This window comes from Stegostoma tigrinum, chromosome 14, assembly GCF_030684315.1.
Source record: "Stegostoma tigrinum isolate sSteTig4 chromosome 14, sSteTig4.hap1, whole genome shotgun sequence".
Lineage (NCBI taxonomy): Eukaryota > Metazoa > Chordata > Chondrichthyes > Orectolobiformes > Stegostomatidae > Stegostoma > Stegostoma tigrinum.
The window spans coordinates 488,327-500,768 of NC_081367.1; the positions used below are offsets into that span (position 1 = coordinate 488,327).

The window sequence follows — 12,442 nt, forward strand, 5'->3', positions numbered from 1 at the left end:
TTAGGTTCCCAGATCATTGGGGCCATTTCTAGGGAAGGTAGAATGTCTACAACTGGAACAGTTTGTATTTGTACCAGAATGGGACCAACATCCTTGCAGGTGGGATTGTTAGCGCAATTGGGAGGAATTGAAAGTAACTTGTCAGAGGCATACATTAGAAAAAGAACCTAGGCAGAAGGAATTCAGACATGTTGAGTCTCAAGGCAGTAAGGCAAGGCTGGATGGTCTCTTCGTTAATGTTAGGAGTATCATAAGTAAGACAGATGAATTAAGGGCATGGATTGACATGTGGAATTGCAATACTGTTGCTGACACACTGATTGTGGTTGAGAGGAGAATAGAACTGGCAACACAATTATAGGGTATAGGAGCTATCAGGCAAGACAGATGAATGAGCAAAAGAGGAAGTGTTGTCACATTATTAATAAAGGAGGCAGTGCAACAAAGCAGGACAGTATATTGGACGGATTATTAAATGAGGCTTTGTGGGTATGAATTGGCTGACTGCATTTCTGTGACATCACTGTGTTTCAGTTATGAGTAGCCTAATGAGTGAAATGTGTTTATTTCTTCCAATACCTCCCTCACTTCCAATATCAACCTACTCAAGAACCTCTCAGACCCTCTTCCCAAATTCTATACCAACATTCTCCTCTTAAGTCAAGACAAATGTGAAGTATCCATTTACCACTCTACTAATCCACTCTACTAATATCCTCTGCGGTCCCACACAGATTCCTCCCTTGATCTTTAATGGGATTCTTGATAATGGCAGTCTTGGGATTTTCCCTAATCTTGCCCAATAGTGTTTTTCATGACTCCCTCTTTGCTTTCTTAATTGCTTTCCTATGGTCACCTCTGCATTTCTTACACACCTCTAGGGCCTTAGCTGATATGTTCCTTTGGCCCCTGTTATATTCAGTTCTGAATATTCCGAGATTTCCATGATGATCTAGGCTTATTGCTCCTACATTTCATCCTGAAGGGCTTGAGCTCTCAATTTCTTTCTGAACACCTCCAACTGTCCTGCTGTAGATTCACACTCAGTTAGCTGTTCCCAGTTGACTTTGGCCAGATCCTGCTTCATGTTAATAAAACCTGCCTTCCCAGAACCCAAAACCCATTTTTGCTGACCATTTTCCTCCTTTTCCATAATAAACTTAAAGCGTATAATGTTGTGCTTGCTATCACTAAGATGCGTCCCCACTCTTACCTCAAACACCTGTAAAAAAAAGTTCAGAAACTGAGGAATTTGGGTGTGCAGGTGTATTGAAATATTGAGAGTAATTAGGATCTTGGGCTGTTTAAATAGAAATCAGTGAGGAAGCTGAATGGATCCTTGATAAAGTCATGGTTAGGCCCCTAACTCAAGTACTGCATCCAGATCTGGTCACCACATTTTGTGTAGGCTCTCAAGAGGCTGCAGTGGAGATTTACTATATTGTTTCCAAGAATGAATAATTTTAGCAAAAATGTAAACCTGGAGATGCTGGGATTATTCTCCTTGGACTGAATGAGATTAAGAGATATTTGAGCAATAAGTAATGTGATCATGACAGATTTGCAGTAAGTAGATAAAGAAAAACTATTCCCATTAGCTGAGGGCACAATGTCCATCAGATGTTGAAACTGCAAGGGGTGGGGGAAAATATGAGAGGGAACCTTGCTTCTCATTAAGTAGGAGGCTGGTGAAGGTGGATGCTATCAGAGTCTTATAAAAAATTTGATTTGTACTGAAGGAACTAAATCTGGAACACAAGAAAGGGCTGGAGTAGGGAATGACTAGAATGTTCTACAGAGGGCCACCATGGATTTGCTGGGCAAATTGGTGTCCTTTTGTAAAATAATTATTCTGAGTCTACATAGCCACACATGCTATTAACAATAAATTTTGAAGGAGCGTACATACTGAAGGATGCTACGAAAGGACAAAGGTTGATTTAGTGAGTGTATAAATTGTGACAAATATCGTTTGACACAGGATGTATGAGAACATCCACTTTGTATCCAAAAAATGCCCATCATGGAAACCTAAAACTGTGGAGGATTAAGGTGATTCTGGAATTGGAGATTCTGCCCATTTAAAACCAAGGGCATGGGAAACATATGACAATTAATGAGCTGAATTGGTGTTGACTACTGTTTGGGTAACAATGACTATGTAATAAATTAATCAATCACTGCTCATATAACTCCACTTACCTATGAGGAAATTTGCATGGGATGCTGTTGTGGAGTACTGCTGTTCCAGGAACTTATTGAAGTATGTCGACAGACCAGCAATCATGGAAGAGAAACTGCACTGAGCCAGCACGATAATGACAAATAATGGATTCAACAGCAACTTGGCAAACATTTTGGGAAACACTAAGAGAAGAGAATATACAAGTTAGATATAATACTAGTAGAACAGAACAGGCCAGTTGGGCAGACCAGTGAATACCCAACACAGCATGGAGCAGAGACTGCAGAGATAAAACAATTAGAACTGAGAACATAAAAACTGGAATACAGTGCAGAATAAAATGACAAATGTAGTTCACAGAATATACAAACCGATGCCAGGAAGATAAACATAAATTGAAACAAACTGAAAATGACAAAATCCAGCCGTTTCAGAAGTGAAATAGGGAAACAATACAAAGAAGTTCATAGAGGTGTGAACCTCTTTTTGACAAGTGGCTATTGATAATCAAATTGTTAACACTGAGATTAATTGGTTTTTGTTCAATTCAACATTTTGGGGCCAGAAACAGGTTTGTGGATTTTGGTCCCTGATTGTTGGAAAAATGTTGGAAACAATTATTAGGGAAGTAATAGCAGCACATTTGGAAAATCATAATCTAATCAACTAGAGTCAGCTTCATGAAAGGAAAATTGTACCCACCCCTTGCCCAGAGGGCAATTAAAATTCAGCCACATTGCTGAGAGTCTGGAGTCACTTGTAGGCCAGACCACGTAAGGATAGCCGTTTCCCAATGAACCAGGTGGGCTTTTACCGACAATTGACAAAGGATTCAGGGCCAGAATTAGACTCTTAAATCAGATTTTTATTGAATTCAAATTCGATCTTCTGCCATGGTGGGATTCAAACCTGGGTCCCCAGAACATTACAGAGATAGTAGGAGCTGCCAATGCTGGAGAATCTGGGATAACAAGATGTAGAGCTGGATGAACACAGCAGGCCAAGCAGCATCAGAGGAGCAAGAATGCTGATGTTTCGGATCTAGACTGAAAGACCCAAAACGTCAGCTTTCCTGCTCGGCTTGCTATGTTCATCCAGGTCTACACCTTGTTATCTCAGTTTCCCCAGAACATTACCTGGGTTTCTGGATTGACAGTCCAGAGATAATACCACTAGGTATTTTTATTAGGAGCAAGGAGGTAGCTAGTGAAAGGATAGGTCCATTTAAGGACAAAGTAGGGATTTATACACAGAGCCAGAGGAAGTGGGTGAGGTCCTTAATGAGTACTTCACATCGGTATTCACCAAGGAGAAAGACACAAGTTTCGAGAGAGAACTTTAGTATTCTGGGGCATGTCAATATTCAGAAGGAGGATGTGTTGGGTGTCTTGCAAAACATTACGGAAAAAAGTCTCCAGGAGCTGATGAAACCTTTCCCAGGATATTGAGGGAGGCAAGGGATGTGACTGCTGGGGCCTTGACAAAGGTCTTTATATCCTCTCTTAGCCACAAGTCAGGTCCCAGAAGACTGGAGAATGGCCAGTGTTGTTATTTTTATTAAGGGCAGAAGGCTAACCTGGGAAATTATAGGCCAGTGAGCCTTATATTCTTGGAGAAATTACTGAAGAAGATTCTTAGGGACAGGATTTACTTGCATTTGGAAAACAGTGGACTTATTAGGAATAGCATGGCTTTGTGCAGGAGAGGTCTTGTATCACAAATCTGAGTTTTTTTGAGAAAGTGACAAAGATGCCTGATGAGGTTAGGATGGTGAATGTTGTCTACGTGGACTCTATTAAAGCATTTGATAAGGTACCTCATGGAATGCTGGCTCAGAAGATTCAGCCACATGGAATCCATGCGTTGATAAGTTGGACACAAAATTCACTTGGTTGTTCAATACAGAGTGTCGTAGTGAAGGGGTGTTTTTCTGACTGATGTTTTGTGACTACTGGTGTTCTGCAAGGATTAGTGCTGGGACTTCTTTGTTTTTAATAGAGATAAATGAATTGGACAAAAACGTAGGTGATCTGATTAGTACTTTTGCAGATGACAATGAAATTGCTAGATTTGTGAGTAGTGAGGAATGTTGTTAAAGGATGCAGCAGGATACAGGCCTGCTGAAAAGTTGGGCAGAGAAATGACAGTTGGAGTTTATTCTGGTCAAGTGTGAGGTGATGTATTTTGGGAGGTCTAATGCATGTGCAAAGAATACTGTAAATACAAGACCTGTGGGAGCATCAATATACAGAATAATCTTGGGGTGCATGTCCATGACTCCCAGAATGTGGCAATACAACATAAGACGGTAAAGGAGGCATACTGCATGCATGCATTTTTCAGTCAGGGCACTAAGTATAAAACTTTAGTAAGGCCATATTTGGAATATTGTGTGCAGTTCTGTCTCTGCATTATAAGAAGGATGTGCAAGCTCTGGAGAGGGTCAAAAGATGTTTACCAGGATGTTTCCTAAATTTGGAGTGTATTAGCATAAGGACAGGATGGACAAAATTTTTTGCAACAATGTTGAAGACTGAGGGGCAACCTGTTAGAAGTTCATAAAAGTATGACAGGCACAGATAGGTTGGGTAATTAGTCACTTTCCTAGGGTGGAAATGTGAAATACTATGGAATGTAGGTTTAAGGTTAGACGGGAAGCTCTAAAGGAGATCATACAAAAAGAACTCTCACACAAGGGTATTAAGTGCCCAGAACACATTGCCAGAGGTGGTGGTGGAAACAACGTTTAAGCGGTATTTAGGCAGATACAGGGTCAGAGAAGAGAGAGATATGGATCATGTTCAGGCAGATGGGATTAGTTTAGAATGGTATCATGGTTGGTGCAAACATAGTGGGCCAAAGGGCCTGTTCCTGAGCTATATGCTTCTGTGTTCTATGTTTGTCATTAGACTTCCTCCACCTTTCTTGCATTTCTTTGTAAATTCCTTGTAAATTTATTTCTCTACATCTTTTCACTAATGCATGGTTTGAAGACAATGTCAAGCAACTTAATTGCACCTTTATTGGTACTTGTCAATAGCCAAATCAGTTCTGTCCTTGACCCTTCTCTTCAGATCTGCAGTCTTCTCCTTAATCAATAAGATACCCCTCCTCTTAGCTAAGGAAGCGTAGAGCTGGATGAACACTGCAGGCCCAGCAGCAGAGGAGCAAGAAAGCTGATGTTTCGGGTCTGAACCCTTATAAAGGTAAGGATAACACTTTGTTATCTCGGATCCTCCAGCATCAGCAGTTCCCACAATCTATCCCCCTTCCTCTTAGCACTCCTTTTCTATTTACCCTGAACAATTTGCATGCACCAATATTTTATGTCACATCCAGCTCTTGTTTGAGCCAGGGTTCTGTTATCGACATACTTCATATTGCCCCTTGGCAAACTGCACCAGTCACTCACCATATGTTTTTACCACATTACATGTATTCACATACATGTACAATAACACTGATACAGACTTGATTGCCTTTCCTTTTACATTAAATCCATCTAAGTATTACTAATCCCTATTATCTCTCCCTGTATCTGTGTGCCTTGGTATTTCTCTCTGATATTTTCTTCTGGTTCCCACACTTCTGTTGAATTAGATTAAATCCTACCAGATAGCACAGGCAAAACAACCTGCAAGGAATTCAGTCCCAGCTCTGTTCAGATACAAGCCCTGTCCAAGCAGTGCAGTTCATGTCCCTCTAAAACTGATTCAGGCAGGAGGGAAATGCCAGGGAATCATGAGCCATGTTAGTCTGACATCAAGGTGTGAAATTATTGGAAAAAATCTGAGGGACAGGAATAAATAACATTTGGAAAGCCAGGGATTGATCAAGGGTAGTCAACACAGATTTATTAGATGGAGGTTTATTAGAAGGAAGTCCTGCCTGAATAATTTAATTGAGTTTTTTTTTGAAAAGGTAACTAAATATTTTAGTGAAGATAGTGCAGTTGATGTAGTTTAATAGACTTCAGATTGGCCTTTGACAACTCAGTAACATGGAAGATAAGAGCTGATAGGATCCAAGCAAGTTGGCAAAATATATTCAAACAGGAGACAAAGGGTGGTGGTGGAGGGTTGTTTTTGTGTTTAGAAGCCAACAGTGTACCACAGAGATCTGTGCTGGGACTCCTGTTTGTTATGTATATTAACAAATAAATGATAGGTCCTTTGGGAGTACTGAGGAACAAAGGGACCTTACTGTTCAAGTCCATAGATCCCTGAAGCTGTCAGCACAAGCAGACAGGGTGGTGAAGGCGGCATACGGGATGCTTGCCTTCAGTAGCCAGGGTGTAGGATATAGCAGCAAGCAACTTAATCAAACATTGGTGAGGCCACAGATGGAATACTGTGTGTAGTTCTGGTCACCACACTATAGGAAGGACGTGATTGCACTGGAGAAGGTGCACAGGAGATTCACCAGGATGTAGCCTGAGGGTAGAAAGTCTCAGGAGTGATTGAATGGGCTTGTCTAGATAACTCTGCATCAAAGCCATCTAAGCTCAAAATGTTAGCTTGCTTTCTCTCCATAGATGCTGCCTGGCCCACTGTGATTTCCAGCATTTTTTTGTTTCCAGACTGGATAGGCTAGGTTTGTTATCCCTGGGGCAGAGGAGGCTGAAGGGTATCTGAATGAGATATATAAACTTATAAGAGGCATAGGCAGAGTACATCATGAGAATCTAAGATATGTCCAAGACCAGACAGCATAAGTTTAAGTGAGGAGCAAGTGTTTTAAAGGAGATGAGAGAGAAAAGTATTCACCGGGAGCCAGTAGAAATATGGGATAGGCTGCCTGGGAGAGTTGTGGAGGCAGGTACTTGACATTTAAGAAACATCTGGATGAGATTTAACATGCAAGGGCATATTAATCTATGGAGCAAGTGTAGGTAAATGGGGCTGGTGTAGTTTGATGTTTGTTGGTCGACATAAACATGATGGGCCAAAAGGCCTGCTTCAATGTTGTATGGCTATGTCTAATCTAATCCCCTGAATCCTGCACCATCCTTCTAATCTTGCATTCATCTGCTTTATTCATCTATTTCTAAATTCACTTATTCGTGGCACTGGGAGTAACTCAGAAGTTACTATTCTTGAGGGTCTGCTTCCTAGTGTCTCACCCAACTCCCTAATGTCTGACTGCAGGACTATATGTTGCTTTCTATATGCCAATGGTACTGAAATGGATCAAGACTGCTGGCTAGTCACCCAATCCCCTCAGGGTGCAGTGTAGCCTCTCAGTGACATCCCTGATCCAAATGCCAAGGAGGCACACACCATCCTGGAATAACATCAAGTCAGAAATGTTCATTTTTTCCTATAACAAACAAATCTCTAATAAGATCCTAAGATCACAAGAAATAAGAACAGCAGTAGGCCATCTGGTCCCTCAAGCCTGTTCTCCAAGTAATAGGACCATTAGTTGATCCAGTGCTCCTCACGTCCACTTTCCTCCCCTTTCCCATAACCCTTGATTCCCCTACTATCAAGAATCTGTCTACTTCAGTCTTAAATATACAGAAGAACTGTGCTCTCTGCGGCAAGGAATTCCAAAGACACTCAACACTCTGAGAGAAGAGGTTCTTCTTCATCTCAGTCTTAAATTAATGTCCCCTTTATTCTGACTGTATCATCTGGTTCTTGATTCTCTGATTAGGGAAACATCCTCTCAAAGTTTACCCTATCAAGCCCTTTAAGAATCCAATATCTGTCATGAGCTCACACCAAATCTTCTAAATTCCAATTCTATCACAGCTTTTCTTTCAACTTTCCTTATAATCCCAAGTACAGCTGAGCCAATTCTGACACTCCCTAGATGAACCATCACTCTCATCAGTGCAGGCACAATGGGCCAAATAGCCTTCTTCTCTATCCTTACACTTTTGTGATTCTGAGATTCATCAGTACTCAAAATGGGATGTATATGTGTGACCGATCCCTGCACCACTTGTCTTTTCTCCCTTGATTGCTTAGTAGGTATGTGCTCCCTTTTTCTCAGAATACTCCCCATGTGCTGTCTCCAAACGTCTTAATCTCTTGGATATAACACGGTCACACCAGCTACTTCCTGAGTTCTGAAACCAGACCTCAATCTGTGGGCAGGTAACACTTTCTGCAGATGTTGTTTTCCAGGTTACAGGAAAAGTCTTAGAAGTTCCCACATGGAACAGAATGTGCACTCTAGGAGTCACACCTGTCATGCCACTATTGATCAAATTAATGCTTAAAAGTATAATATATGTTTTTTTCTGCTGTTATCAATTAATAGAAATGCAGCATAATTCTTACATTCAAATTAGAGTTATAAATTTTAATTTCCTAACTCCTTCAAGTAACTTCACAGGGACTCACAAACCAGATCACAGAAGCATGCGAACCAGACCACAAAGAGCATAAGCCATTTGAAGGCAATAGCCTGTCAATCGACTGTTTATCCAGAAACTCAGATAATGTTCTGGAGATAATAAAATGTGAGGCTGGATGAACACAGCAGGCCAAGCAGCATCTCAGGAGCACAAAAGCTGACGTTTCGGGCCTAGACCCTTCATCAGAGAGGGGGATGGGGGGAGGGAACTGGAATAAATAGGGAGAGAGGGGGAGGCGGACCGAAGATGGAGAGTAAAGAAGATAGGTGGAGAAGGTGTGGGTGGGGAGGTAGGGAGGGGATAGGTCAGTCCAGGGAAGACGGACAGGTCAAGGAGGTGGGATGAGGTTAGTAGGTAGCTGGGGGTGCGGCTTGGGGTGGGAGGAAGGGATGGGTGAGAGGAAGAACCGGTTAGGGAGGCAGAGACAGGTTGGACTGGTTTTGGGATGCAGTGGGTGGGGGGGAAGAGCTGGGCTGGTTGTGTGGTGCAGTGGGGGGAGGGGATGAACTGGGCTGGTTTAGGGATGCAGTGGGGGAAGGGGAGATTTTGAAACTGGTGAAGTCCACATTGATACCATATGGCTGCAGGGTTCCCAGGCGGAATATGAGTTGCTGTTCCTGCAACCTTCGGGTGGCATCATTGTGGCAGTGCAGGAGGCCCATGATGGACATGTCATCAAGAGAATGGGAGGGGGAGTGGAAATGGTTTGCGACTGGGAGGTGCAGTTGTTTGTTGCGAACTGAGCGGAGGTGTTCTGCAAAGCGGTCCCCAAGCCTCCGCTTGGTTTCCCCAATGTAGAGAAAGCCGCACCGGGTACAGTGGATGCAGTATACCACATTGGCAGATGTGCAGGTGAACCTCTGCTTAATGTGGAATGTCATCTTGGGGCCTGGGATGGGGGTGAGGGAGGAGGTGTGGGGACAAGTGTAGCATTTCCTGCGGTTGCAGGGGAAGGTGCCGGGTGTGGTGGGGTTGGAGGGCAGTGTGGAGCGAACAAGGGAGTCACGGAGAGAGTGGTCTCTCCGGAAAGCAGACAGGGGTGGGGATGGAAAAATGAGCCAATGTGGTATACTGCATCCACTGTACCCGGTGCGGCTTTCTCTACATTGGGGAAACCAAGCGGAGGCTTGGGGACCGCTTTGCAGAACACCTCCGCTCAGTTCGCAACAAACAACTGCACCTCCCAGTCGCAAACCATTTCCACTCCCCCTCCCATTCTCTTGATGACATGTCCATCATGGGCCTCCTGCACTGCCACAATGATGCCACCCGAAGGTTGCAGGAACAGCAACTCATATTCCGCCTGGGAACCCTGCAGCCATATGGTATCAATGTGGACTTCACCAGTTTCAAAATCTCCCCTTCCCCCACTGCATCCCTAAACCAGCCCAGTTCATCCCCTCCCCCCACTGCACCACACAACCAGCCCAGCTCTTCCCCCCCACCCACTGCATCCCAAAACCAGTCCAACCTGTCTCTGCCTCCCTAACCGGTTCTTCCTCTCACCCATCCCTTCCTCCCACCCCAAGCCGCACCCCCAGCTACCTACTAACCTCATCCCACCTCCTTGACCTGTCCGTCTTCCCTGGACTGACCTATCCCCTCCCTACCTCCCCACCCACACCTTCTCCACCTATCTTCTTTACTCTCCATCTTCGGTCCGCCTCCCCCTCTCTCCCTATTTATTCCAGTTCCCTCCCCCCATCCCCCTCTCTGATGAAGGGTCTAGGCCCGAAACGTCAGCTTTTGTGCTCCTGAGATGCTGCTTGGCCTGCTGTGTTCATCCAGCCTCACATTTTATTATCTTGGAATCTCCAGCATCTGCAGTTCCCATTATCTCTAATGTTCTGGAGACCCAGGTTCAAGTCCTGCCAATGGTGCAATTTGAATTCAATTAAAAAAACTCTGGAATTAATAATCTAATCATCACCATGAGCCATTGTCAATTGTCACAGAAAAGCCCATCTGGATTTCTGCCATCCTCATGTATATTTTAAGGGTGGCACATTGCGTCAGTGATTAGCACTGTTGTTTCTCAGTGCCAGGGGACTGGGTTAGATTCCACCCTTGGGCAACTTTGTGTGTGGAGTTTGCACGTTCTCCCAGTGTCTGTGTTGGTTTCCCCTGGGTGTGTTGGTTTCCTCTGGGTACCCCAGTTTCCTCTCATAGTGCAAAGACTTGCAGGTTAGGTGGATGCCCAGAGATGTGTAGATTAGGTTGATTATTCATCAGAAATGCAGGATTACAGGGAATAAGGTTGGCAGGGTGGTGGTGGGTGGAATGGGTCTGGATGGGATGCTCTTCAGAGGGTCAGAGCAGACTTGATGGCCAAAATGGTTTCCTTCTGCAAAGTAGGGATTCTACGTGAGTCCAGACCAACTGCGATGTGGTTGGCTCTGAAATGGCCTAAGAAGCCACTCATTTGTATCAATCAATGAAAGCAGACTGACCACTTGGCATCAACATAGACAGGGGAAAAGCCTGCAAAGGAAATGTCCTGCAAACCCTGCAAAGTCCTCTTTACTAACATTGGGGGCTGGTGTCAAAATTGGGGGAGCTGTCTCAGAGACTAATCAAGCAACAGACTGACATAGTTAGTCTCAGGGAATCATACTTTACAGACAATTTCCCTGACATCGCCATCACCATCACCATCCCTAGTTATGTCCTGTCCCACAGGCAGGGCAGACCCAGCAGGGGCTGAGGCCAGTGGTATATGGTCAGGAGAGAGTTGCGCTGGGACTCGTCAACATAGATTCAGGTTAAATATGAGCAAGGAAACCTCCTGTTGATTACTCCTCTCTTGTCTGATGAATCATGAACTATATTGAACAATACTTGGAAGAAGCATTGATGATGGCAAGGGTCCAAAATGTACTCTGGATGGGGGATTTCAATGCCCAGCACCAAGATTGACTCTAAGCAGTGCTAATGATTGAGCTGGTTGGGATCCAGAGGAAGTAACTGTTACATTGGGCCTGCGGCAGGCGATGAGAAAACAGACAAGAAGGAAATACATGCTTGACTTCATCCTTGCCAATCTGCCAGCTTCAGATGCATCTGTCAGTAACAATGTCAGCAAAATTGACCACTGTGCTGTCCTTGTGGAGCTGAAATTCCCCTTTCACATTCAGAAAACCATCCACATGCTGAATGGCGCTATCACTGCGCTAAATGGAACAGACTTTGAACACATTGAGAAAGAAGACTAGACATCCATGAGGTGGGCCATCAACGGCTACAGAATTGTACTTCAGCACAATCTGTAACCTTCTGGCCATACATATCCCGCACTTAACTATTACAATCAAGCCAGGGGATCAACCCTAGTTTAATGGAGACTGCAGGATGGCTATTTCAGGAACAGCACCATCCATACCTAAAAATCAAGTGTCATGCCGGTAAAGCTACCAGACAGGACTATGTGTGGGCCAAGCAGCATGTGATAGATAAATCTTAGCAATCCCACAACCTTCAGATCAGGTCTAAGCTCTGCAGTCCTGCCACATCCAATTGTGGACAATTAAATAACTCATTGCAAGAGGGTCCATAAATCTCCCCAATCTCAATGAATGAAGAGCCCAACACATTAGTCCAAAAGGTAAGGCTGAAACATTCATGGCAATTTTCAGCCAAAGGTGCCAAGTGGATAGTCTGTTTCAGCCCTCCACATTACAGATACCAATGTTCAGCTAATTCAATTTGGTTCACATGATATCAGGAAATTGCTGGAGGTACAGAATACCGCAAAGGCTATGGACCCTGACAACACTCTGGCAATAGTACTGGAGACTCATGCTCCAGAACATGACACTCCCCTAGCCAAGCTCTTCTAGTACAGTAATAACACTGGCATCTACCTGAAAATATGGGAACTTTCCTATAAACAA

General features: G+C 43.8%; 1 protein-coding gene across 3 annotated transcripts in view; it reads right to left on the reverse strand.

Annotated features, from left to right (window-relative positions):
* Positions 1–12,442, reverse strand: part of LOC125457700 (solute carrier organic anion transporter family member 2A1-like) — a 129,673-nt gene that overhangs the window by 24,880 nt on the left and 92,351 nt on the right. For all 3 annotated transcript variants that reach the window (XM_059650933.1, XM_048542268.2, XM_048542269.2), the window contains one exon: positions 2,203–2,367. In XM_059650933.1, the coding sequence (XP_059506916.1) occupies positions 2,203–2,367 (165 nt within the window). The remainder of the gene's footprint in view (positions 1–2,202; positions 2,368–12,442) is intronic.